Genomic DNA, 27905 nt, shown 5'->3' with positions numbered 1-27905 from the left:
TCTCTCTCCATATCTCTCCCCTCCCACTCTCTCCCCATCTCTCTCTCTCCCTCTCTCCCCCCCGCTCTCCCTCCCTCTCTCTCCCTCTCTCTCTCTCTCTCTCTCTCTCTCTCTCTCTCTCTCTCTCTCTCTCTCTCTCTCTCACTCTCTCTCTCTCTCTTCCTCCCCCCTCTGTCTCCCTGCCGCCTCTCCCTCTCTCTCTCTCTCTCACTCTCTCTCCCCATCTCTCTCTATATCTCTCCCCTCCCACTCTCTCCCCATCTCACTCTCTCTCTCTCTCTCACTCTCTCTCTTCCCTTCTCTCTCTCCCACTCTCTCTCTCTCTATCTCTCCCCCCCCTCTCACTCTCTCCCCATCTCTCTCCCACTCTCTCTCTCTCGCTCCCCATCTCCTCTCTCATATCCCCCCCCCCCCTCTCTCTGGCCATCTCTCTCTCTCTCACACTCTCTCTCCCCTTCTTTTTCTCTCCCTCTCTCTCTCTTTCTCTCACTCCCCATCTCTCATCTCTCTCTTTCCCCCTCTCTCTCTGCCCCCCTCTCTCTCCCCTTCTCTCTCTCACTTTCTCTCACTCCCTCTCTCTGCCCCCCTCGCTCTCTCACACACACTCTCTCACTCTCCCCTTCATTGAAAACGCAATTGACAAAAATCAGTTGTGGGACACAATTTAAGCATGACAAAGCCACAGGAATTAGCCAGACAAGATGAGGGAATTTGGAAAACTTATTTTGATAATCTATATAAAAACATCCCATAATAAGACCAATTAGAAATGAAAGAAAAGTTGAACGTCCTTGAATCAGTCATTAAAAACAACCAAAATCCCATTAAATTAATCAATAACCCAACAATAATTAAATTAAAATGTCAAATCTATAAAACCAAAGAAGGCTTGTGGTCTCGATAACATCAGAAATGAAATGCTGAAAAACAGCACACCTGAGTTGCAAAATGCTGTGTTTAATTTGTTCAACGTGGTTTTAACTTCTGGCTGCTTCCCTGATGTCTGGAACCAGGGGCTCATCTCTGCTATTTCTATAAAGTGGAGACAAATCAATCCCCAATCATTACAGGGGAATTTGAGTCAACAGCAACTTGGGAAAGATTTTCTTACACTAATTAATAAACACGTCCACCACTAAAAAGAGGGCAAAATCTTTGCTTGATTTATTGACTTTAAAAAAGCATTTGATTCTATTTGGCACGAAGGGCTATTCTCCAAAGTTCTCCAAAGTGGGCTTGGTGGTAAGGTAAGGACTTAATAAAATGTATGTACTCAGAAAACAAGTGTGCAATAAAAATCAAAAACCGAAGAACAGAATTATTTTCACAACGTCAAAGTGTGAGACAAGGCTGCAGTTTGAGTCCAAATCGTTTCAACATTTATATCAATGAATTAGCAGACATGTTGAACCATTCTGCAGCCCCAGGACTCACACTATTTGACACAGAGGTAAAATACCTGCTATATACTAATGACTTGGTACTTCCATCACCAACCATAGAAGGTCTTCAACAGAACCTTAACATTCTAGAGCAATTGCTATCTGGACCTAAACAGAGAATATGAATTGGCTGATTATCTCTACTCTGTCAGAGATACGAAGCAGAGACAGATCCTTACTAAGTACAGTCCTTCTGTAGCTCAGTTGGTAGAGCATGGCGCTTGTAACGCCAGGGTAGTGGGTTCGTTTCCCGGGACCACCCATACGTAGAATGTATGCACACATGACTGTAAGTCGCTTTGGATAAAAGCGTCTGCTAAATGGCATATATACAGGCTGAGTGACCACCGATTGGCAATAGAAAGCGGCAGACATAAAAAGACATGGCTACCCAAAGAGGAGTGTGTATGTGGTCACTGCATGACATGGGAGGTGGAAACAGAGACACACTTTCTCCTTTACTGTGAGAAATATTCTTCACCAAGTGATTCATTATTCATATTACTACATTTATTGCACATTTTAACTTATTACATCCAGAGGAAAAACAATAAATACTCATGGGTGAAGGAGCAATGGTAGTGGTAAGGGTGGTAATGGTAATGATAGAAGTTTAGTGATGGTGGTATTATTCTTTATCATTTTATTACAGTGTATATTGTATACATTGTTGCTTTGGCAATATTGACACAATGTTTTTCATGCCAATAAAGCAGCTTACATTTGAAAAATTGAATTTGAGAGAGTGACAGGGGGGGAGAGAGAAAGAGAGAGAGAGGGAGAGAGATAGAGAGAGAGGGGCAGAGAGAGAGGGAGAGAGAGAGAAGGGTCTGAGAGAGAGAGTGTGAGAGATAGAGAGAGAGGGGCAGAGAGAGAGGTAGAGAGAGAGAGGGGGAGAGAGAGAGTGGGGAGAGAGAGAGAGGGAGAGAGAGAGGGAGAGAGAGAGAGAGAGAGGCAGAGAGAGAGAAGGGGAGAGAGAGAGTGTGAGATAGTGACAGGGGGAGAGAGAGAAAGAGAGAGAGAGGGAGAGATAGAGAGAGAGAGAGGGGGGAGAGAGAGAGAGGGAGAGAGAGAGAGAGAGAGAGAGAGAGAGAGAGAGAGGGGAGAGAGAGAGTGTGAGATAGTGACAGGGGGAGAGAGAGAGGGAGAGAGAGAGAAGGGGAGAGAGAGAGTGTGAGATAGTGACAGGGGGAGAGAGAGAAAGAGAGGGAGAGAGGGGGGAGAGAGAGTGAGAGAGAGAGAGAGAGAGAGAGAGAGAGAGAGAGAGAGAGAGAGAGAGAGAGAGAGATATGTGACCACTAGGTGTATAATTCCTGTATTTTGTTGTCCTCCAGGGCTCTGGGTGCCAACCCCCTGTATTGTAACTGTGACCTGCGCTGGCTGTCTCAGTGGGTGAAGGCTGGCTTCAAGGAGCCTGGCATCGCCCGCTGTTCCGGACCACCTGACATGGCCGACCGCCTGCTGCTCACCACACCGCTCAACCGCTTCCAGTGCAAAGGTGAGCAACAACACTGGCTGTGATATCTCCATCCTCTTTTGCTCTCCTCTCCTCCATCTTCTGCTCTGTTGCCCTGCTTCTGCTTTCTTTGTACCTCTCTCTCTCTTTCTCCTAATCTCCTTTCCTCTTTCTCCCTCTCCCCCTCTTCTCCTTTCCTCTTCCTCTCTCTCCCCTCTCCTCTTCTCCTCTTCCCCCTTCCCTCTTCCTCTCTCTCCCCCTCTTCTCCTTTCCTTTCCTCTTCCTCCCTCTCCCCCCCTTCTCCTTTCCTTTCCTTTCCTTTTCTTTTTCCTCTCTCCTCTTCTCCTCCTCTCCTTTCCTCTTCCTCTCTCTCCCCCTCTCCTTTTCTCATCATCACCTTTCCTCTTCCTCTCTCTCCCCCTCTCCTTTTCTCCTCCTCTCCTTTCCTCTTCCTCTCTCCCCCTCTCCTTTTCTCCTTTCCTTTCCTCTTCCTCCCTCTCCCCCTCTTCTCCTTTCCTTTCATCTTCCTCTCTCTTCCCCTCTCCTCCTCTCCTTTCCTCTTCCTCTCTCTCCCCTCTCCTCCTCTCCTTTCCTCTTCCTCTCTCTCCCCTCTCATTTCCTCTTCCTCGCTCCCCCTCTCCTCTTCTCCTTTCCTTTCCTCTTCCTCTTCCTCCCCTTCTCCTTTCCTTTCCTCTTCCTCTCTCTCCCCCTCTCCTCCTCTCCTTTCCTCTTCCTCTCTCTCCCCCTCTCCTCCTCTCCTTTCCTTTCCTCTTCTTCTCTCCTTTCCTCTTCCTCTCTCTCCCCTCTCCTCTTCTCCTTTCCTTTCTTCTTCCAATCTCTCCCCTCTCCTTTCCTCTTCCTCTCTCTCCCCCTCTCCTCCTCTCCTTTCCTCTTCCTCTCTCTCTCCCCCTCTCCTCCTCTCCTTTAATTTCCTCTTCCTCCCTCTCCCCCTCTTCTCCTTTCCTTTCCTCTTCCTCTCTCTCCCCCTCTTCTCTCCTCTTCTCTTCTCCTTTCCTTTCCTCTTCCTCTCTCTCATCTCCCCTCTGCTTTCCTCTTCCTCTCTCTCCCCTTCTCCGCTTCTCCTTTCCTTTCCTCTTCCTCTCTCTCACCCTCTCCTTTTTGTCCTCCTCTCCTTTCCTCTTCCTCTCTCTCCCCTCTCCTTTCCTCTTCCTCTCTCTCCCGCTCCCCTTTCCTCTTCCTCTCTCTCCTTTCCCCTTTCCTCTTCCTCTCTCTCCCCCTCTCCTCTTCTCCTTTCCTCTTCCTCTCTCCCCCTCTCCTCTTCTCCTTTCCTCTTCCTCTCTCTCCCCTGTCCTTTCCTCTTCCTCTCTCTCCCCCTCTCCTCTTCTCCTTTCCTTTCCTATTCCTCTCTCTCCCCCTCTCCTTTTCTCCTCCTCTCCTTTCCTCATCCTCTCTCTCCCCTCTCAGTTCCTCTTCCTCTCTCTCCCCCTCTCCTCTCCTCCTCTCCTTTCCTCTTCCTCTCTCTCCTCTCCCCTCTCCTTTCCTCTTCCTCTCACTCTTTTTCTCCTTTCCTTTCCTCTTCCTCTCTCTCCCCCCTCCTTTTCGCCTCTTCTCCTTTCCTCTTCCTCTCTCTCTCTCTCTCCCCTATCCGTTCCCTTTCCTCTCTCTCCCTCTCCTCCTCTCCTTTCCTCTTCCTCTCTCTCTCTCCCCTCTCCTTTCCTCTTCCTCTCTCTCCCCTCTCCTCTTCTCCTGTCCTTTCCTCTTCCAATCTCTCCCCTCTCCTTTTCTCCTCCTCTCCTTTCCTCTTCCTCTCTCTCCCCCTCTCCTCCTCTCCTTTCCTCTTCCTCTCTCTCTCCCCCTCTCCTCCTCTCCTTTCCTCTTCTTCTCTCCTTTCCTCTTCCTCTCTCTCCCCTCTCCTCTTCTCCTTTCCTTTCTTCTTCCAATCTCTCCCCTCTCCTTTCCTCTTCCTCTCTCTCCCCCTCTCCTCCTCTCCTTTCCTCTTCCTCTCTCTCTCCCCCTCTCCTCCTCTCCTTTCCTTTCCTCTTCCTCTCTCTCCCCCTCTCTCCTCTCATCTCCTCTTCCTCTCTCTCCCTTTTTCCTTTTCTCTTCCTCTCTTCTTCCTCTCTCTTTTTCTTCTCATCTCCTTTCCTCTTCCTCTCTTTCCCCATCTCCTCTCGTCCTCTGCTCCTTTCCCCCTCTCCTCTCCTTTCCGCTTCCTCTCCTCCCTCTCCACCTCTACTCCTCTCCTTTATTCTTCCTCTCCTTCTCATCTCACCCTCTACACCTTTCCTCCTCTCCTCTTCTCCTGCTCGTTCTTTCCTCCCTCTCCTCTCCCTTCTTCTCCTCTACCCTCTCCTCCTCTCTGTATCTACCTGTGCCGGGGAATGAACCCAGCTGTCACATATTTCTGCCCTCTGTAACCACACATGCCAATTAACATTGATCTGGGATTTATCTGAGATTAAGGCACATGAAGGTTTTATAAATGTAGATAAGAAGTGTCTTTAAATACTGCTGAGAGAAGGAATTAGTGAAATTGCTTAGTGTGACTCTTTCTTCTTTAATCTCTCCCTCGCTCTCTGTTTCGGACTCTGTCCTTCTATCTCTCTTTCTCTCCCCCTCTCTCTCACATACTCTCTCTCTCTGTCTCTGTCTCTGTCTCTCTCTCTCTCTGTCTCTCTCTCTCTCTCTCTCTCTCTCTCTCTCTCTCTCTCTCTCTCTCTCTCTCTCTCTCTCTCTCTCTCTCTCAGGCCCAGTTGATCTGAATCTGATGTTGAAGTGTGCACCCTGTCTGGCTGGCCCCTGTTTGAACAATGGCACATGTGCCAGCGATGTGGCTGGCTCCTACCATTGCACCTGTCCCTTTGGCTACAAAGTGAGTGGATTTAAACACACACACACGCACACACACACACACACACACACACACACACACACACACACACACACACACACACACACACACACACACGCACACGCACACACATACACACACACAAACACAGCCCCACTTAAACGGTTCCACATGTTAGCGGTTTGTCATCGTATGCATAGCCCCAGTGTATTAGCCTCTCCTGTTCTCTTACATGCATAATGCATCTTACTTTGATATCTCAACCAATGTGGAAATGATTACAACAGTTAGTTTGGCTGTAAGTATTGAATGGGGATTGAAAAGGTGCTCTCAGAGGGTGGACATAGAGTGTATGTGTGCCTGCATGTGTGTGTGTCTGCGTGTGTAGGTTTTGTCCCCTCCCCCACTGTGTTGTGTGCTGCTGCTGTGGCCTCGTGAGCCTGTTGTTTGGCTGTGGGATTCCTGTCAGTATCCTGCTCCATAGACGCAGATAACAGCTTAACCTCCCGCCTGCTTCAGGGACAAAGCCCATGGCCTCTTTTTAAATCAAATCTTTGCTCCCAAGGTCAATTTGTGTGTCAGTGTTGGTCCCGGTGTCTCTGGGTATGCACCTCTCTTTGGGTCTTTGCGATTATTCCTGACTATTCAGAGGTGTGTGTACGTGCATGTGTGCTTTTCTCCATTGTCCTCTGCTGGGCTTAAATGTAATTGAAATGTGGAGAATGAATCGTGGACTGAGAGAGAGGGAAACAGAGTGAAAACAAGAAACAAGCGTCCGTGTGGTGTCTGTGATCAGAGGAAGTGGGTATTAAGGGTCATTATGGTCATGATTCTTGAATGCTGCCATACTGTACCTGTACCTCTCCTCCAGTGATTCACTAAACATTTCTGTAAAAACCCAACGATAAAGCCTTGCATACATACTTGTTGTTGTTTTGTGCTGAAGGCAAAGTGTTCTCATTTTGAACCATTTCATGTGTCTGAAGGTAGAACTCCGCCTCCCCGGCAGGCCCCTGAGAGCGAATACCGCTGGCCAATCAGATAGCTCAGATCACCGTGTCTGCACAGTCTGTGGTTTCCTTGAGCCATAGACTGTGAAAAGAACCCTAGAACGCGGTTGATACTGTGTGATGTTTAAAACCATGATTAGAAAGAGACTAGGCGAATACAGCAAAGAGCTGCTGTTTTTATGAGTAAGTTTATGTTTAAGTTGTTATTCAGCATTAACAACACTTTGTTCAACACTTTTATAAACCATAAAATGCATGTTCTCCCTACTTCCACTCAACCTACAACCATTACTGCAGCTGTAATGAATGAGTATTGCAAAGTGTCCCAATAAGCTTCCATTGTTATTATTAGCTGAATGTAGTTTTTAATAGAGGAATATTTCACTTTTTCTGGTCATGGTAGTAACAACATGAATTGGTGCATGAGGCAGAAATAATGCAGTGTGACTTGAATTTCGCCACCAGCTGGAAGACTGTCTCCCCTTTTCTCAGCGGAGGGAGATCGGAGGGAGGGAGAGCGGAGGGAGGGAGAGCTGAGGGAGGGAGAGCTGAGGGAGGGAGAGCGGAGGGAGGGAGAGCGGAGGGAGGGAGAGCGGAGGGAGGGAGGGAGGGAGAGCAGAGGGAGGGAGAGCTGAGGGAGGGAGAGCGGAGGGACAGAGAGCAGAGGGAGGGAGAGCTGAGGGAGGGAGAGCAGAGGGAGGGAGAGCGGAGGGACAGAGAGCGGAGGGAGGGAGAGCGAAGGGAGGGAGAGCGAAGGGAGGGAGAGCAAAGGGAGGGAGAGCGGAGAGAGGGAGAGCGGAGGGAGGGAGAGCAGAGGGAGGGAGAGCTGAGGGAGGGAGAGCTGAGGGAGGGAGAGTGGAGGGAGGGAGAGCGGAGGGACAGTGAGTCGGGGGAGAGGCAGCCTCACCACTGCTCCTCCCTCCCCTCAGATTGACCATCAGATGCAGGCCATCCCAAACAATATTAAGCTCACTCAGCTGTCCCTCACAAGTAATACAACAAATTATATATTACCAGTGTGATCATATACCTACATTGTTTAAATATAATTTCTAATTGGTCTGAGCAAAATAACATTGGCAGGGCAATTCAAGCATAGCCAATATGTAAGTGATAAATGCAGACATTCTGTGCATTACCTTGGAAATAATGGACTGGTCTATAACCAGTATATGCAGTGGTAATGTATTGGGCCTATAGCCTACTGCATAAACCTCATTGCTACAGAACTGTGTTTAATTGGTTAATGTTGCATAGGCTTACACTTTTAAGCCATGTTTTTAAAAATCTGAGCAGCAGATCTCAGCTTGAATATTGACTCAGAAAGTGATCTTGATCTTGAATCAGAAAAGGTTGGTGACCACTGCTCTACTCCATCGTGATAGACAGACACAGTCTCACACCTCTCCATCTCTCTCTATTTCAATTTAAGGGGCTTTATTGGCATGGGAAACATATGTTTACATTGCTAAAGCAAGTGAACTAGGTAATAAACAAAAGTCAAATTAACAATAAAAACTGACAATAAACATTACACTCACAGAAGTTATGTGCAAATTATTTACATTTACATTTAAGTCATTTAGCAGACACTCTTATCCAGAGCGACTTACAAATTGGTGCATTCACCTTATGACATCCAGTGGAACAGCCACTTTACAATAGTGCATCTAAATCTTAAAAGGGGGGGGGGGGTGAGAAGGATTACTTATCCTATCCTAGGTATTCCTTAAAGAGGTGGGGTTTCAGGTGTCTCCGGAAGGTGGTGATTGACTCCGCTGTCCTGATGTGCAAGTAATACAAAGGGAAAATAATCAAACAGAAATATTGGTTGTATTTACAATGGTGTTTGTTCTTCACTAGTTGCCCCTTTCTTGTGGCAACAGGTCACACATCGTGTTGCTGTGATGGCACACTGTGGTATTTCACCCAATAGATACGGGAGTTTATCAAAATTGTATTTGTTTTTGAATTCTTTGTGGATCTGTGTAATCTGAGGGAAATTATGTGTCTCTAATATGGTCATACATTTGGCAGGAGGTTAGGAAGTGCAGCTCAGTTTCCACCTCATTTTGTGGGCAGTGTGTACATAGCCTGTCTTCTCCAAAGAGCCAGGTCTGCCTATGGCGGCGTTTCTCAATTATAGGATTCCAGTTTGCAATTTTTTTTTTATAATTCTTTCCAATGTGTCATGTAATTATCTTTTAGTTTTCTCGATATCTGGTTTTGTCTAATTGTGTTGCTGTCCTGGGGCTCTGTGGGGTCTGTTTGTGAGCAGAGCCCTAGGACCAGCTTTGCTTAGGGACTCTTCTCCAGGTTCATCTCTCTGTAGGTGATGGCTTTGTTATGGAAGGTTTGGGAATCGCTTCCTTTTAGGTGGTTGTAGAATTGAACAGCTCTTTTCTGGATTTTGATAATTAGCAGGTATCAGCCTCATTCTGCTCTGCATGCATTATTTTGTATTTTACCTTGTACACAGAGGATATTTTTGTAGAATTCTGCATGCGGAGTCTCAATTTGGTGTTTGTCCCATTTTGTGAATTTTTGGTTGGTGAGCAGACCCCAGACCTCACAACCGTAAAGGGCAATGGTTTCTGTAACTGATTCAATTATTTTTAGCCAGATCCTCATTGGTATGTCAAGTTTTATGTTCCTTTTGATGGCATAGAACGCCCTTGCCTTGTCTCTCAGGCCGTTCACAGCTTTGTGGAAGTTACCTGTGGCGTTGATGTTTAGGCCGAGGTATGTATAGATGCTTGTGTGCTCTAGGGCAACGGTATCAAGATGGAATTTGTGTTCGTGGTCCTGGCAATTGGACCTTTTTTGTAACACCATTATTTTAGTCTTACTGAGATGTACTGTCAGGGCCCAGGTCTGACATAATCTGTCCAGAAGATCTAGGTTCTGCTGTAGGCCCTCCTTGGTTGGGGACAGAAGCACCAGATCATCAGTAAACAGTAGACATATTTGACTTCATATTCTAGTAGAGTGAGGCCGGGTGCTGCCGACTCTTCTAGTACCCTCTCCAATTCGTTGATATATATGTTGAAGAGGTTGGGGCTTAAACTGCATCCCTGTCTCACCCACGGCCCGTGGAAAGAAATGTGTGGGTTTTTTTACAATTTAAACTGCATACTTGTTGTTTGTGTACATGGATTTTATAAGGTTGTATGTTTTTCCCCCAAGACCACTTTCCATCAGTTTGTATAGCAGATACTCATGCCAAATTGAGTCAAAGGCTTTTTTTAACTCAACAAAGCATGAGAAGACTTTGCCTTTGTTTTGGTATGTTTGTTTGTCAATTAGGGTGTGCAGGGTGAATACGTGGTCTGTTGTACAGTAATTTGGTAAAAAGCCAATTTGACATTTGCTCAGTACATTATTTTCACTGAGGAAATGAACGAGTCTGCTGTTAATGATAATGCAGAGGATTTTCCCAAGGTTGCTGTTGACGCATATCCTACGGTAGTTATTGGTGTCAAATTTGTCTCCATTTTTGTGGATTGGGGTGATCAGTCCTTGCTTCCAAATATTGGGAAAGATGCCAGAGCCAAGGATGGTGTTGAAGAGTTTAAGTGTAGCCAATTGGAATTTGTGGTCTGTATTTTGTATAATTTCTTTGAGGATACCATCAACACCACAGGTATTTTTGTGTTGGAGGGTTTGTATGTTGTCCGGAAGTTCATTCAATGTATTTGGAGAATCCAGTGGATTTCGGTAGTCTTTAATAGTTGATTCAAAGATTTGTATTTGATCATGTATATGTTTTTATCTGTTTGTTCTTTGTTATAGGGCCAAAAAGATTGGAGAGGTGGTTTACCCATATATCTCCATTTTGGATAGATAACTATTTGTGTTGTTTTTGTTTAGTGTTTTCCAGTATTCCCAGAAGTGGTTAGAGTCTATGGATTTTTCAATTACATAGAGCTGATTTCTGACCTGCTATTCCTTCTTTTTCCATCGTTTATGGATTCACCATAGTGAAGGTGTAGGCTCAGGTTTTCTGGGTCTCTATGTTTTTGATTGGACAGGTTTCTCAATTTCTTTCTTAGGTTTTTGCATTCTTCAACAAACCATTTGTCATTGTTGTTCATTTCTTCGGATTTCCGTTTGAAATATTTAGATTTGATAGGGAAGCTGAGAGGTCAAATATACTGTTTAGGTTTTCTACTGCCAAGTTTACACCTTCACTATTACAGTGGAACAGTGTCCTAGAAGTTTTCTGAAAGGGATTGATTTGTTGTTTCCTAATTGTTTTTTGGTAGGTTTCCACACGACTTTCCTTCCAGCTATAGCATTTCTTAATATGGGTGTGAGGTTCTTGTCTAGTTCTGACATTTAGGTTGCCACAGACTAGTACATGTCCCTGGGCCTGGAAATGATTGTTTTTCCCCTCCAGGATGGAGAAGCTGTCTTCATTAACATATGGGGATTATAGTGGGGGATGTAGGTAGCACACAGAGGACATTTTTCTCTGCTGAGATCATTTATTTTTTAATTTGTAGCCAAATGTAAAATGTTCCTGTTTTGATTTATTTAATTATGTATTTAGTAAGGTCTGCTAGCATACCCCCTGAGTCTCTTCTTTGTTTCACACCCCTCTCTCTCTTCCCCTCCCTCCCTCCTCCCTTCCTCCCTTCCAGGGACAGAACTGTGAGATATCCATCAACGCCTGCATCAGTTTCCCCTGTGCCAATGGAGGGACCTGCCACGTGATCCCAGGCCAAGAGGACCAGTTCAGGTACCCACTACTCTCTCCACACACCACACAGAGAGGCCGTCTGAAATGGCACACTATTCCCTATATAGTGGGGCAGACAGAGGAGTAACATGCAGGCAGCAGTGTTGTTCCAAGTGTGTGAGTGACTCTGTGAGAACCCATGGTCCATGCTGGTGTTGTTCCTCATCAGGCTTGGGGCCAGACTACTGCCACACTCTCCTCTCTTTCATTGTTCACTGTTCGGCCTTTAAACACCAATCAACCAACCCTAGCTGTCTGTCTCATCAATGATCCACATGTGGGATCTCTCCTCAGCCTTTTGATATAGCAGATTAAGGCCTTACAGCATGACCTCACTACAAAGCCTGTATCTGTTCTAGCTATGCACCGATACAAAGGTTCATCTCCTTGAGTCACTATGATGTCACTCTTTCCAGGGGTCGCAACCTTGAGGCCTCTTACAGGAGCTTTGTATCAATCAATCAATCAAATTGTATTTATATAGCCCTTCGTACATCAGCTGATATCTCAAAGTGCTGTACAGAAACCCAGCCTAAAACCCCAAACAGCAAGCAATGCAGGTGTAGAAGCACGGTGGCTAGGAAAAACTCCCTAGAAAGGCCAAAACCTAGGAAGAAACCTAGAGAGGAACCAGGCTATGTGGGGTGGCCAGTCCTCTTCTGGCTGTGCCGGGTGGAGATTATAACAGAACATGGCCAAGATGTTCAAATGTTCATAAATGACCAGCATGGTCGAATAATAACAAGGCAGTGTCAGGACCCGGGTCTCCGGAGTGAGAAACAGTCACTTAACCAACTGAGCCACGAATAGTCGGCAGAACCCAGAAGATGAGGCAGACACAGCAGTACTTGAGACGGTGTATTTAATGAAGTAAAAAGTGAAGTTCTTCAGGAAAACATGTAACTCCACAACCTCAAAAGGAATCCTACAAGAACAAAGGTAATCCTCCAAGACAAAAAAGGTAAATCCACAAGGTGGAAGGTAAAGTACAAAAAGCCTCAAAAGATACTCAAAAAACAAACAAACAAGAACAAAAAACAGAATTCCACAAGAGAGTCCACCGGGATCAACAAGAGTTCTCAGAGTACTAGGGCTGGGTGCTAACATACAAACACAGAGCAAAGAACAGAGGAAAACAAAGGGTTTAAATACAATCAGGGGACACGAGGCACAGGTGCAAATAATAATGGGGATCAAGGGAAAACAAAAGGTCAAAAGGCACAATGGGGGCATCTAGTGACCAAAAACCGGAACAACCCTGGCCAAATCCTGACAGGCAGAACAGTTGAAACTGGAGCAGCAGCACAGTCAGGTGGACTGGGGACAGCAAGGAGTCATCATGTCAGGTCGTCCTGGGGCACAGTCCTTGGGCTCAGGTCCTCAGAGAGAGAGAGAGAAAGAAAGAGAGAATTAGAGAACGCACACTTAGATTCACACAGGACACCGAATAGGACAGGAGAAGTACTCCAGATATAACAAACTGACCCTAGCCCCCCGACACAAACTACTGCAGCATAAATACTGGAGGCTGAGACAGGAGGGTTCAGGAGACACTGTGGCCCCATTCGAGGACACCCCCGGACAGGGCCAAACAGGAAGGATATAACCCCACCCACTTTGCCAAAGCACAGCCCGCACACCACTAGAGGGATATCTTCAACCACCAACTTACCATCCTGAGACAAGGCTGAGTATAGCCCACAAAGATCTCCGCCACGGTACAACCCAAGGGGGGCAACCCAGACTGGATGACCACAACAGTGAATCAACCCACTCAGGTGACGCACCCCCTGCAGGGACGGCATGAGAGAGCCCCAGTAAGCCAGTGACTCAGCCCCTGTAATAGGGTTAGAGGCATAGAATCCCAGTGGAAAGAGGGGAACTGGCCAGGCAGAGACAGCAAGGGCGGTTCGTTGCTCCAGAGCCTTTCCGTTCACCTTCCCACTCCTGGGCCAGACTACACTCAATCATATGACCCACTGAAGAGATGAGTCTTCAGTAAAGACTTAAAGGTTGAGACCGAGTTTGCGTCTCTGACATGGGTAGGCAGACCGTTCCATAAAAATGGAGCTCTATAGGAGAAAGCCCTGCCTCCAGCTGTTTGCTTAGAAATTCTAGGGACAATTAGGAGGCCTGCGTCTTGTGACCGTAGCGTACGTGTAGGTATGTACGGCAGGACCAAATCAGAGAGATAGGTAGGAGCAAGCCCATGTAATGCTTTGTAGGTTAGCAGTAAAACCTTGAAATCAGCCCTTGCTTTGACAGGAAGCCAGTGTAGAGAGGCTAGCACTGGAGTAATATGATCAAATTTTTGGTTCTAGTCAGGATTCTAGCAGCCGTATTTAGCACTAACTGAAGTTTATTTAGTGCTTTATCCGGCTAGCCGGAAAGTAGAGCATTGCAGTAGTCTAACCTAGAAGTGACAAAAGCATGGATTAATTTTTCTGCATCATTTTTGGACAGAAAGTTTCTGATTTTTGCAATATTACGTAGATGGAAAAAAGCTGTCCTCGAAATGGTCTTGATATGTTCTTCAAAAGAGAGATCAGGGTCCAGAGTAAAGCCAAGGTCCTTCACAGTTTTATTTGAGACGACTGTACAACCATTAAGATTAATTGTCAGATTCAACAGAAGATCTCTTTGTTTCTTGGGACCTAGAACAAGTATCTCTGTTTTGTCCGAGTTTAATAGTAGAACGTTTGCAGCCATCCACTTCCTTATGTCTGAAACACATGCTTCTAGCGAGGGCAATTTTGGGGCTTCACCATGTTTCATTGAAATGTACAGCTGTGTGTCATCCGCATAGCAGTGAAAGTTAACATTATGTTTTCGAATAACATCCCCAAGAGGTAAAATGTATAGTGAAAACAATAGTGGTCCTAAAACAGAACCTTGAGGAACACCGAAATTTACAGTTGATTTGTCAGAGGACAAACCATTCACAGAGACAAACTGATATCTTTCCGACAGATAAGATCTAAACCAGGCCAGAACCTGTCCGTGTAGACCAATTTGGGTTTCCAATCTCCAAAAGAATGTGGTGATAGATGGTATCAAAAGCAGCACTAAGGTCTAGGAGCACGAGGACAGATGCAGAGCCTCGGTCCGATGCCATTAAAATGTAATTTACCACCTTCACAAGTGCCGTCTCAGTGCTATGATGGGGTCTAAAACCAGACTGAAGCATTTCGTATACATTGTTTGTCTTCAGAAAGGCAGTGAGTTGCTGCGCAACAGCCTTTTCAAAATTTTTTGAGAGGAATGGAAGATTCGATATAGGCCGATAGTTTTTTATATTTTCTGGGTCAAGGTTTGGCTTTTTCAAGAGAGGCTTTATTACTGCCACTTTTAGTGAGTTTGGTACACATCCAGTGGATAGAGAGCCGTTTATTGTGTTCAACATAGGAGGGCCAAGCACAGGAAGCAGTTCTTTCAGTAGTTTAGTTGGAATAGGGTCCAGTATGCAGCTTGAAGGTTTAGAGGCCATGATTATTTTCATCATTGTGTCAAGAGATATAGTACTAAAACACTTGAGCGTCTCTCTTGATCCTAGATCCTGGCAGAGTTGTGCAGACTCAGGACAACTGAGGTTTGGAGGAATACGCAGGTTTAAAGAAGAGTCTGTAATTTGCTTTCTAATAATCATAATCTTTTCCTCAAAGAAGTTCATGAATTTATCACTGCTAAAGTGAAAGTCATCCTCTCTTGGGGAATGCTACTTTTTAGTTAGCTTTGCGACAGTATCAAATAGGAATTTCGGATTGTTCTTATTTTCCTCAATTAAGTTAGAAAAATAGGATGATCGAGCAGCAGTAAGGGCTCTTCGGTACTGCACGGTACCGTCTTTCCAAGCTAGTCGGAAGACTTCCAGTTTGGTGTGGCGCCATTTCCGTTCCAATTTTCTGGAAGCCTGCTTCAGAGCTCGGGTATTTTCTGTGTACCAGGGAGCTAGTTTCTTATGAGAAATGTTTTTAGTTTTTAGGGGTGCAACTGCATCTAGGGTATTGCGCAAGATTAAATCGAGATCCTCAGTTAGGTGGTTAACTGATTTTTGTCCTCTGGCGTCCTTGGGTAGGCAGAGGGAGTCTGGAAGGGCATCAAGGAATCTTTGTGTTGTCTGTGAATTTATAGCACAACTTTTGATGGTCCTTGGTTGGGGTCTAAGCAGATTATTTGTTGCAATTGCAAACGTAATAAAATGGTGGTCCGATAGTCCAGGATTATGAGGAAAAACATTAAGATCGACAACATTTATTCCATGGGACAAAACTAGGTCCAGCGTATGACTGTGACAGTGAGTGGGTCCAGAGACATGTTGGACAAAACCCACTGAGTCGATGATGGCTCCGAAAGCCTTTTGGAGTGGGTCTGTGGACTTTTCCATGTGAATATTAAAGTCACCAAAGATTAGAATATTATCTGCTATGACTACAAGGTCCGATAGGAATTCAGGGAACTCAGTGAGAAACGCTGTATATGGCCCAGGAGGCCTGTAAACAGTAGCTATAAAAAGTGATTGAGTCGGCTGCATAGATTTCATGACTAGAAGCTCAAAAGACGAGAACATCATTTTTTTTTTTTTTTGTAAATTGACATTTGCTATCGTAAATGTTAGCAACACCTCCGCCTTTGAGGGATGCACGGGGGATATGGTCACTAGTGTAGCCAGGAGGTGAGGCCTCATTTAAAACAGTAAATTCATCAGGCTTAAGCCATGTTTCAGTCAGGCCAATCACATCAAGATTATGATCAGTGATTAGTTCATTGACTATAATTGCCTTTGAAGTAAGGGATCTAACATTAAGTAGCCCTATTTTGAGATGTGAGTTATCATGATCTCTTTCAGTAATGACAGGAATGGAGGTGGTCTTTATCCTAGTGAGATTGCTAAGGCAAACACCGCCATGTTTAGTTTTGCCCAACCTAGGTCGAGGCACAGACACGGTCTCAATGGTGATAGCTGAGCTGACTACACTGACTGTGCTAGTGGCAGACTCCACTATGCTGGCAGGCTGGCTAACAGCCTGCTGCCTGGCCTGCACCCTATTTCATTGTGGAGCAAGAGGAGTTAGAGCCCTGTCTATGTTGGTAGATAAGATGAGAGCACCCCTCCAGCTAGGATGGAGTCCGTCACTCCTCAGCAGGTCAGGCTTGGTCCTGTTTGTGGGCGAGTCCCAGAAAGAGGGCCAGTTATCTACAAATTCTATCTTTTGGGAGGGGCAGAAAACAGTTTTCAACCAGCGATTGAGTTGTGAGACTCTGCTGTAGAGCTCATCACTCCCCCTAACTGGGAGGGGGCCAGAGACAATTACTCGATGCCTACACATCTTTCTAGCTGATATGCACGCAGAAGCTATGTTGCGCTTGGTGATCTCTGACTGTTTCATCCTAACATTGTTGGTGCCGACGTGGATAACAATATCTCTATACTCTCTACACTCGCCATTTTTAGCTTTAGCCAGCACCATCTTCAGATTAGCCTTAACGTCGGTAGCCGTGCCCCCTGGTAAACAGTGTATGATCGCTGGATGATTCGTTTTAAGTCTAATACTGCGGGTAATGGAGTCGCCAATGACTAGAGTTTTCAATTTGTCAGAGCTAATGGTGGGAAGCTTCGGCGTCTCAGACCCCGTAACGGGAGGAGTAGAGGCCAGAGAAGACTCAGCCTCTGACTCCGACCCGCTGCTTAATGGGGAAAACCGGTTGAAAGTTTCTGTCGGCTGAATGAGCGACACCGGTTGAGCTTTCCTACAGCATTTCCTTCCAGAAACCGTGAGAAATGTGTCCAGCTGCGGGGACTGTGCCAGGGGATTTATACTACTATCTGTACTTACTGATGGCACAGACGCTGTTTCATCCTTTTCTACACTGAAATTACCCTTGCCTAACGATTGCGTCTGAAGCTGGGCTTGCAGCACAGCTATCCTCGCCGTAAGGCGAGTACAGCGACTACAATTAGAAGGCATCATGTTAATGTTACTACTTAGCTTCGGCTGTTGGAGGTCCTGACGAATCGTGTCCAGATAAAGCGTCCGGAGTGAAAAAGTTGAGGAAAAAATAAATAAATATATGAACGGTAATTAAAAAGTGAAAACCGTAAAGTTGTCAGGTAGCAAAATAGGTTGGCAACAAAACGCACAGCAACTCGAAAACAAGCCTGCAAGTTGTGACCGGAAATGACGTCTACCTGGTCTGTATATCCCCTCTCTACTTACAGCCCCCAGTCAGTCCCTCTGGAGAACTGTTAAGGACATCACAATCGCTCATCTCCTCAGGGTCATGTTTAATCAGAAGCTGCTGGCCTTCAAAGAACAACAGGCGTTTGATAAAGCTACTCATCTCACTAGTGACGCTTATCTCTCCTTGCTCTGCTGAGAGCCTGCCCACCACGCCGCACCCATGATGCCAACCCTGTGCCAACCGTCCCGCACAGCACAGCCAGGCCAGCTAGGGAAGGTGGGCATAACAGACAAGAGAGAGAGTGACAGAGCTAGTGTGATGCCAGAGTTAAGCGGTCTACCGATTCCACACGACATTTAGTTATTAAAGCTTGATGAATGCTCTTCCACATAGGATCTTACAAGGACACACGTCTAATTGGAGTTATTGAATTCACAGACAGACCTGATTACATTACATTTCAAATGTCACTGGAGTTCTACCCTTGTTGTTATTCAAATTGAAGTGCAGGTCTTAGGCTTTCAAAGGGCATTAGTCCTTAATAGATGGGCCAGTGCCATAGAGCAGAGGGCATCTGGAGCGTGAATTTGAAGTGAAGTGGAATGAGACCCAGTACACTTCCATGACTCTGGCAGTGTCCTAACTAACTATCTGTGACTGCTATCCTGTCTCTCTCCTCCCAAGCTGTACGTGTCCTCCTGGGTACGAGGGTCTGCAGTGTGAGGTGAATCCTGACGATTGTGAGGACAATGACTGTGAGAACAACTCTACCTGTGTGGACAGCATAAACAACTATACCTGCTTCTGCCCCCCAAACTTCATAGGTATGATACACATTTTATCAAAATATTGAATAGACATGCAGACAAATGAATTCATGCAGAGAGTGGAATAATAGCCTACTACTAGCCTCATAATTTAAAAAAATACATTGATGTTATTTGGCAGGTCACAGATCACAGAACTATCTTATGATAGTTTAATACACTTCTTATCCTATACACTTATACACTTCCTATGTTACTGTAATACACTATTTATGTTACTGTAATACACTTCTTATGCTTGTCGTGTCTTTGGCTATGCCGGATTAAGTGATATGACATGCTATTCTATAAAATAATTTATCTGTAATTAATATTACTTGATTAAGCTAATCAGGTAACTAATTAACTAGAAAGTCCGGGCACCACAAAATAATGTTTATAGAGCTGTTATCTTCCGAATAAACTCTTAAAGACCTGGTAGTCTTTTACCTCAATAGCAGTCAATATTTAATCGTCACTTTATTTAGTCTCAACTGAAGTTGTAAATTCTTGGTTATCTTCACAAACCCTGGCTAACAAGTTGAATCAGCAATACAACATTTGGTTTAATTATTTATTTACTAAATACCTAAATAATCACACAGAATTACATCGAAACAGAATGAATCATACATTGATTACAAATGATGTCATAAAGGAAAACGTCCCTGGTGGACGGAGCAGATATGACGGCTGGTTACACAGAGAAGGGGGGTTGGGTTTTGAATGAAAGAGCCGGAAGACTGAGTAACAAAGGGAGAAGCTATGCTGTAAATACAGTATCTTATGCATTCTAAATTACCGCCCATTTGAACAAGGAAAATGCAATAAATATTTACTCTGAGCTACGCTTCGGTAGCTTGGTCGTAGATAGTAGGCCGGGTTGCCCAACAGGGATCTCTTGTCCTTTGAAGAATGTCTCTGGTGGTAAACTGAATACTTGGTAGTACCGTCGTCATGTGGTAGACAGATACTCTGTCAGTCCTCTCCTAGCCCACGTCTACAGTTGCTGCGCTAATGCAATGGCTAGTATCAATGGAGGTATCACTTCTTTAGTGAATAATGGTTCAAAGTTCATACCAAGTTGCCATGCTATATGCTCATGCTATATTCTGGCTGGTATAGTCGAAATCCGTCACCTTCACATTGAAATTCTATGCTAAATTTGTTAGTTTCTCTAAGGTTGGCTTAGTTCTGTAGGTGGTCTTTGTCCTTTCAACGTAGGGACCTCAAGTCCACACGTCCTTGGAACAGAAAGTTACATTTTCGTCAAGGGGCTTATATAGGATTGGGAGAGAGGGCCGTGTTTAGTAGTTTATAACCCATGTCTGTTCACTTGGGCGGTGCCTCTGAGTGAGCAGAGTTTCTCTATGATAAACCGTTCTCTCATTTATCAAGCTAAAACTTACATTCAATCTTTTCACAAATAGTTTCATATTTAAACATTTAAATTGCACAAGAATTCCATGTGAATCTGATAACTAGAACGTGTCGACTTTCCAAGATACAGTTTATGTCGTCCGATCATCAGTAATCATGTCTCAGACGCCAACCGAACTGACATCATATTAATTTAGTACCAACACATAATTTCAACTGGTTGGATTACCGAAAGTTGGTTCTGTTCCCACCTTATGATGTTCCCAGATTCTCTATGTTAACAAAGGGATTTTTCAAGAGTCAACTCTATGGAGTAGGGAGAGAGAAACGGGGTATTTATGGGGGTCATAAACCCCCATCAAGCCAACATCATGACATACTACTGTAATACACTTCTTATGTTACTGTAATATAATTATTATGTTACTGTAATACACTTCGTATGTTACTGTAATACACTTCTTATGTTACTGTAATATACTTCTTATGTTGCTGTAATACACTTCTTATGTTAGTGTAATACACTTCTTTTGTTACTGTAATACACTTCTGATGTTGCTGTAATATACTTCTTAACCTACTGTAATACACTTCTTATGTTACTGTAATACACGTCTTATGTTACTGTAATACACTTCTTAACCTACTGTAATACACTTATTATCAACTCATGCTGTTATATTGCCCACCCTAAAAAATGATGCAACCACAGAAAGATAAAGGTTAGCTTCAAGATTGACAAAATCCTAAATTCTAAAACTGCATCTAAATAAACCAAATAATTTCTGCTAGTCTAAAATGGACAATTTTTCTGAATTGATCTGAAACTGCTCTTTGGAATGACAATACAATCACGTCGGAGCAAAGAGCCAAAGAGGGCAAAAAGAAAATTGCAAGTGTGTGTGGGGGGGGGTCTGCTGCTGCCCTACAGCCCTGCACAGTCCAGTGAGTTCAGCCCAAGCACAGTGCAGTTCTGAGTGTAACCAGCCAGTATTGGTGAGAGACTGGCCAGGCTCTCTCTGCAGTGAGCATGTGGGGCAGCAGCTGCGGGCATCTCCTCAGTCATCATGGGCAGTCGCCACCATCACCTGCCCGTCACAAGGAAGGGAGGGTGCTGATCTGAGCAGCTGCTCCACGCGCACCAACCCTGTCATTACCACCGCATGCCTTGTAGGCCTGGCCGTGCCACGACCTTCCCAGGCCCAGCCTCCCCTGGGACCAGACCACAGAACACAGAGGGTCTATGGTCTAATGGGGCTAGAGGCTGGCAGCAGAGAGGCAGCCAGTAGAGCGACACCCTGCCAGCCAGCCTGCCACACACAGCTAACCCCCCAGTGTGGGCGTGTGGGCCCCTGGGCCAGCGGCTTGCAGCTCACGCGGCCATGTGAAGAAGTGGTCACAGGCCGGCTCCGGGGGAAGTCCACAGGCTAACCCAGCAATTAGACGTCTGTGTGCTCCAGAGACAAATCTAAGACTGTGACTACATGGTGTAGACTAGAGAGCCTGTGGACATGGACCATTGGACTAGAGAGAGAAAGCATCTTGCTGGCCTGTGGACCAGGACCATTAGACTAGAGAGAAAAAGCATCTTTCTGGCCTGTGGACCAGGACCATTAGACGAGAGAGAGAAAGCATCTTGCTGGCCTGTGGACCAGGACCATTAGACTAGAGAGAGAAAGCATCTTTCTGGCCTGTGGACCAGGACCATTAGACGAGAGAGAGAAAGCATCTTGCTGGCCTGTGGACCAGGACCATTAGACTAGAGAGAGGAAGCATCTTGCTGGCCTGTAGACCAGGACCATTAGAATAGAGAGAGAAAGCATCTCGCTGGCCTGTAGACCAGGACCATTAGACTAGAGAGAGAAAGCATCTTGCTGGCCTGTGGACCCGGACAATTAGACTAGAGAGAGGAAATATCTTGCTGGCCTGTAGACCAGGAACATTAGTCTAGAGAGAGAAAGCATCTTGCTGGCCTGTAGACAAGGACCATTAGACCCTGGGACCATTATGTTAAGGAGGGAGGGAGGAGGATGAGGGAGATGATGGGGAATTCGATAGGTAGCTTTCCAATTGGCCGGTTGGTTGACCCTCTACTGTGTGAGATGACCAGCCTCTCTTCTCCTCTGCTGCCAATATGAGCTATCTTGACCTCTGTTCTCTCAGCTCTCTGAGTGACAGGGCAGAACTGCCCTCAGTGTGTGTGTGTGTGTGTGTGTGTGTGTGTGTGTGTGTGTGTGTGTGTGTGTGTGTGTGTGTGTGTGTGTGTGTGTGTGTGTGTGTGTGTGTGTGTGTGTGTGTGTGTGTGTGTGTGTGTGTTACATGTGGTGCCTCAATCTGGGTTAAGTGGTCTGGACCCTCCTGGTTATCAGGACCATGAGACATCTATAAACCTTCCACTCTCTCGTTCTTCCTTTACAAGCTGACAGATCTGACATGGGAAAAGGTCAGTCTCTTTCTTCCTTTACAAGCTGACAGATCTGACATGGGAAAAGGTCAGTCTCTTTCTTCCTTTACAAGCTGACCGATCTGACATAGGAGAAGATCAGTCTCTTTCTTCCTTTACAAGCTGACAGATCTGACATGGGAACAGATCAGTCTCTTTCTTCCTTTACAAGCTGACCGATCTGACATAGGAAAAGATCAGTCTCTTTCTTCCTTTACAAGCTGACAGATCTGACATCAGTCTCTTTCTTCCTTTACACGCTGACAGATCTGACATCAGTCTCTTTCTTCCTTTACACGCTGACAGATCTGACATCAGTCTCGTTCTTCCTTTACAAGCTGACAGATCTGACATCAGTCTCTTTCTTCCTTTACAAGCTGACAGATCTGACATCAGTCTCTTTCTTCCTTTACAAGCTGACAGATCTGACATCAGTCTCTTTCTTCCTTTACGAGCTGACAGATCTGACATCAGTCTCGTTCTTCCTTTACAAGCTGACAGATCTGACATCAGTCTCTTTCTTCCTTTACAAGCTGACAGATCTGACATCAGTCTCTTTCTTCCTTTACAAGCTGACAGATCTGACATCAGTCTCTTTCTTCCTTTACAAGCTGACAGATCTGACATCAGTCTCTTTCTTCCTATACAAGCTGACAGATCTGACATCAGTCTCTTTCTTCCTTTACGAGCTGACAGATCTGACATCAGTCTCGTTCTTCCTTTACAAGCTGACAGATCTGACATGGGAAAAGGTCAGTCTCTTACTTCCTTTACAAGCTGACAGATCTGATATCAGTCTCTTTCTTCCTTTACAAGCTGACAGATCGGACATCAGTCTCTTTCTTCCTTTACAAGCTGACAGATCGGACATCAGTCTCTTTCTTCCTTTACAAGCTGACAGATCTGACATGGAAAAAGATCAGTCTCTTTCTTCCTTTACAAGCTGACAGATCTGACATGGGAACAGATCAGTCTCTTTCTTCCTTTACAAGCTGACAGATCTGACATGGGAAAAGGTCAGTCTCTTTCTTCCTTTACAAGCTGACCGATCTGACATAGGAAAAGGTCATTCTCTTTCTTCCTTTACAAGCTGACAGATCTGACATGGGAAAAGGTCAGTCTCTTTCTTCCTTTACAAGCTGACAGATCTGACATGGGAAAAGGTCAGTCTCTTTCTTCCTATACAAGCTGACAGGTCTGACATCAGTCTCTTTCTTCCTTTACAAGCTGACAGATCTGACATGGGAAAAGGTCAGTCTCTTACTTCCTTTACAAGCTGACAGATCTGATATCAGTCTCTTTCTTCCTTTACAAGCTGACCGATCTGACATCAGTCTCTTTCTTCCTTTACAAGCTGACCGATCTGACATGGGAAAAGGTCAGTCTCTTTCTTCCTTTACTAGCTGACAGATCTGACATGGGAAAAGGTCAGTCTCTTTCTTCCTATACAAGCTGACAGGTCTGACATCAGTCTCTTTCTTCCTTTACAAGCTGACAGATCTGACATGGGAAAAGGTCAGTCTCTTACTTCCTTTACAAGCTGACAGATCTGATATCAGTCTCTTTCTTCCTTTACAAGCTGACAGATCTGACATGGGAAAAGGTCAGTCTCTTTCTTCCTTTTCAAGCTGACCGATCTGACATAGGAAAAGGTAATTCTCTTTCTTCCTTTACAAGCTGACAGATCTGACATGGGAAAAGGTCATTCTCTTTCTTCCTTTACAAGCTGACAGATCTGACATGGGAAAAGGTCATTCTCTTTCTTCCTATACAAGCTGACAGGTCTGACATCAGTCTCTTTCTTCCTTTACAAGCTGACAGATCTGACATAGGAAAAGATCAGTCTCTTTCTTCCTTTACAAGCTGACCGATCTGAGATCAGTCTCTTTCTTCCTTTACAAGCTGACAGATCTGACATCAGTCTCTTTCTTCCTTTACAAGCTGACAGATCTGACATCAGTCTCTTTCTTCCTTTACAAGCTGACCGATCTGACATCAGTCTCTTTCTTCCTTTACAAGCTGACCGATCTGACATGGGAAAAGGTCAGTCTCTTTCTTCCTTTACGAGCTGACAGATCTGACATCAGTCTCTTTCTTCCTTTACAAGCTGACCGATCTGACATGGGAAAAGGTCAGTCTCTTTCTTCCTTTACAAGCTTACAGATCTGACATCAGTCTCTTTCTTCCTTTACAAGCTGACCGATCTGACATCAGTCTCTTTCTTCCTTTACAAGCTTACAGATCTGACATCAGTCTCTTTCTTCCTTTACAAGCTGACCGATCTGACATCAGTCTCTTTCTTCCTTTACAAGCTGACCGATCTGACATCAGTCTCTTTCTTCCTTTACAAGCTGACCGATCTGACATGGGAAAAGGTCAGTCTCTTTCTTCCTTTACAAGCTGACAGATCTGACATCAGTCTCTTTCTTCCTTTACAAGCTGACAGATCTGACATGGGAAAAGGTCAGTCTCTTTCTTCCTTTACGAGCTGACAGATCTGACATCAGTCTCTTTCTTCCTTTACAAGCTGACAGATCTGACATGGGAAAAGGTCAGTCTCTTTCTTCCTTTACAAGCTGACAGATCTGACATCAGTCTCTTTCTTCCTTTACAAGCTGACAGATCTGACATCAGTCTCTTTCTTCCTTTACAAGCTGACCGATCTGACATCAGTCTCTTTCTTCCTTTACAAGCTGACCGATCTGACATGGGAAAAGGTCAGTCTCTTTCTTCCTTTACGAGCTGACAGATCTGACATCAGTCTCTTTCTTCCTTTACAAGCTGACAGATCTGACATGGGAAAAGGTCAGTCTCTTTCTTCCTTTACAAGCTGACCGATCTGACATGGGAAAAGGTCAGTCTCTTTCTCTCTACCCACCTTCTCTGTATTTCTCCTTGTGTTATTTTCCCCCTGTAAAACAGAACTACTGCTAACTAGATGGGAAATTATTTATTTTTCATATCGAATATGATACATATTGATTCTCATTTAGCCAATGACTTTCAGGTCTTCGCACCAATCGAAACCAGAACCAGGCTTGAGCAGTGAGAACAGGCAGACTCAAACATGCACCATAGAATCCCAATTGGAGTGGATTTCCTCTGTAACGCAGCGGGCTGTTGGGGATGCTGGGATATGGGCAGGCTTCTCCAAGGCTCCACCACGAGGCTGCAGGATGAGGGAGAGGCAGAGGAAACAGACCTGGCAGTAGAGGGAGGGAGGGAGGGAGGGAGGGTAAAGCAGTGGAGGAGAGGCCTGTGCTGTAAAATCCTGGATGAGCCCCAGCCACCCCACTGTTAGAGGAGCAGATCTAGCCAAGCAGGTGGACAGAGACAGAGGGTTTATTGAACTGGCCGGGCAGTGATTTAGTGGGTTCCAATGGGGCCTTGCCTGGGCAGGTAAAGCCCTGTATTCCGTGCAGATTACAGCACAATATAATACATGTGTTTCAACCCCCAACCCCCACTCTATGGGAGAGTGGAGCAGGCCGGCAGTATAAACATGACCCAACTGTTGAATGCTGAGAAAGTCATGATGGTGCTTTAGGGAGCCATCATAATACAATGGGACAAATCACAAAACACTCAACATTACACACAATCCCAGGCTCATATATATACAATGCACTAGAATAATCGCACAATAAGGCACTAAGTCAAATCATGACAGACGTTAGCTAGTATTATGTATGTCGGAAAATGACGTTTCAGGCCATGAACTCACCATCTCTCTGTTCTCTATTATCTTGTGTGTGTGTGTGTGTGTGTGTGTGTGTGTGTGTGTGTGTGTGTGTGTGTGTGTGTGTGTGTGTGTGTGTGTGTGTGTGTGTGTGTGTGTGTGTGTGTGTGTGTGTGTGTGTGTGTGTGTGTGTGTGTGTGTGTGTGTGTCGTCTGTGTGTCTTCCCAGGGGATCTATGTGAGGAGGGAGTGGACCCCTGTATGCTAGGCTTTGACCCCTGCCAGCATGACTCCAAGTGCCTCCCCCTCACCAAAGGCTACAGGTGAGTGACATGCAGCTCTCAGATGGGGGGCGAGACTACAAAAGGTCAGAAGTCACCAGAGGCAGCCCACAGGAAGTGACCTGTCATCAGGACAACCTGTTCTGTTCTGTTCCTCCAACATGTTTATGTCCTGTTCTGTTCCTCCAACATGTTTATGTCCTGTTCTGTTCCTCCAACATGTTTATGTCCTGTTCTGTTCCTCCAACATGTTTATGTCCTGTTCTGTTCCTCCAACATGTTTATGTCCTGTTCTGTTCCTCCAACATGTTTATGTCCTGTTCTGTTCCTCCAACATGTTAATATCCTGTTATTTTATGAGGAAAACAAACTCTAGTGTACGTGACTGTGCTGTTTAAAAGCACACTACTGTTAGAAAGAGCAAGGGAGTGGGTTTAAGGTAGTAAAGAGAGTTCAGTCACAGAAAGAGGAACTGTTCAGCGCCAGTTGTTAAGAGTACATTTATATAGTGAGTTCAATACATGAAGTTCCCTCTCAGGAAATAAAAGTGATTGGATTTCAATAACATGCTCAGAGAGAATTGAAATTGAATTGAATTGAGAAAGAGAGAGTAGAGAGAGAGAGAGAGAAAGAGAGAGAAGGTTGGAGGGAGAGAAAGAGAGCGAGAGAGAGCACGAGAGGGGGAGAGAGAGAGAGAGAGAGAGAGAGAGAGAGAGAGAGAGAGAGAGAGAGAGAGAGAGAGAGAGAGAGAGAGAGAGAGAGAGAGAGAGAGAAAGAGTAGCGAGAGATAGAGAGAAGGGGGAGAGAAAGAGAGAGTTGGGGAGAGAGAGGGATTGAGAGAGGGAGAGAGAGAGGGAGTGGGAGAGAGAGAGGGAGCGAGCGAAAGAGAGCATGAGAGGGGGAGAGAGAGAGAGAGAGAGAGAGAGAGAGAGAGAGAGAGAGAGAGAGAGAGAGAGAGAGAAAGAAAGAGTAGCGAGAGATAGAGAGAAGGGGGGAGAGAAAGAGAGCGAGAGAGAGCACGAGAGGGGGAGAGAGAGAGAGAGAGAGAGAGAGAGAGAGAGAGAGAGAGAGAGAGAGAGAGAAAAGAGTAGCGAGAGATAGAGAGAAGGGGGGAGAGAAAGAGAGAGTTGGGGAGAGAGAGGGATTGAGAGAGGGAGAGAGAGAGGGAGTGGGAGAGAGAGAGGGAGTGAGAGAGGGAGTGAGATTTAGAGAGAGGGGGAGGGGGGAGAGAGAAAGAGACTGTTTCCTTTGTAACATTGTACCTCATTATTTCCTGTGTCAGGTGTGAGTGCCTACCAGGCTATGTAGGCGAGCACTGTGAGCAGGACTACAACGACTGTCTGGAGAACAAGTGTCAGCATGGGGCCGAGTGTGTGGACGCTGTCAATGGATACACATGTGTGTGTAAAGAGGGCTTCAGGTGAGTCCACACACAGCACAGACACACACGCACAGGCTGATCTTACTGCAAAGGCTGACGTAGGCTCAGTGCCGCAACAGCATCAGGCCAGCTGCAGAGCACACACACACACACACTCAGATCACACACACACACACACACACACACACACACACACACACACACACACACACACACACACACACACACACACACACACACACACACACACACACACACACACACACACACACACACACACCAGACTGTGAGGAGC

At 45.4% G+C, this 27905-nt stretch overlaps 1 protein-coding gene across 2 annotated transcripts in view; it reads left to right on the top strand.

Moving 5' to 3' along the window:
• The window catches only part of LOC118375671 (slit homolog 3 protein-like), a 501749-nt gene that overhangs the window by 436855 nt on the left and 36989 nt on the right, over positions 1–27905 (top strand). For both annotated transcript variants that reach the window (XM_052488085.1, XM_052488084.1), the window contains 6 exons: positions 2777–2940; positions 5607–5731; positions 11364–11461; positions 18326–18465; positions 26178–26271; positions 27512–27649. In XM_052488085.1, coding sequence (XP_052344045.1) covers positions 2777–2940; positions 5607–5731; positions 11364–11461; positions 18326–18465; positions 26178–26271; positions 27512–27649 — 759 coding nt within the window. The remainder of the gene's footprint in view (positions 1–2776; positions 2941–5606; positions 5732–11363; positions 11462–18325; positions 18466–26177; positions 26272–27511; positions 27650–27905) is intronic.

Source organism: Oncorhynchus keta, chromosome 30 (assembly GCF_023373465.1).
Source record: "Oncorhynchus keta strain PuntledgeMale-10-30-2019 chromosome 30, Oket_V2, whole genome shotgun sequence".
Classification (NCBI taxonomy): domain Eukaryota; kingdom Metazoa; phylum Chordata; class Actinopteri; order Salmoniformes; family Salmonidae; genus Oncorhynchus; species Oncorhynchus keta.
The sequence above is the reverse complement of the archived record's forward strand: the minus strand, read 5'-3'. Positions and strand labels throughout refer to the sequence as shown.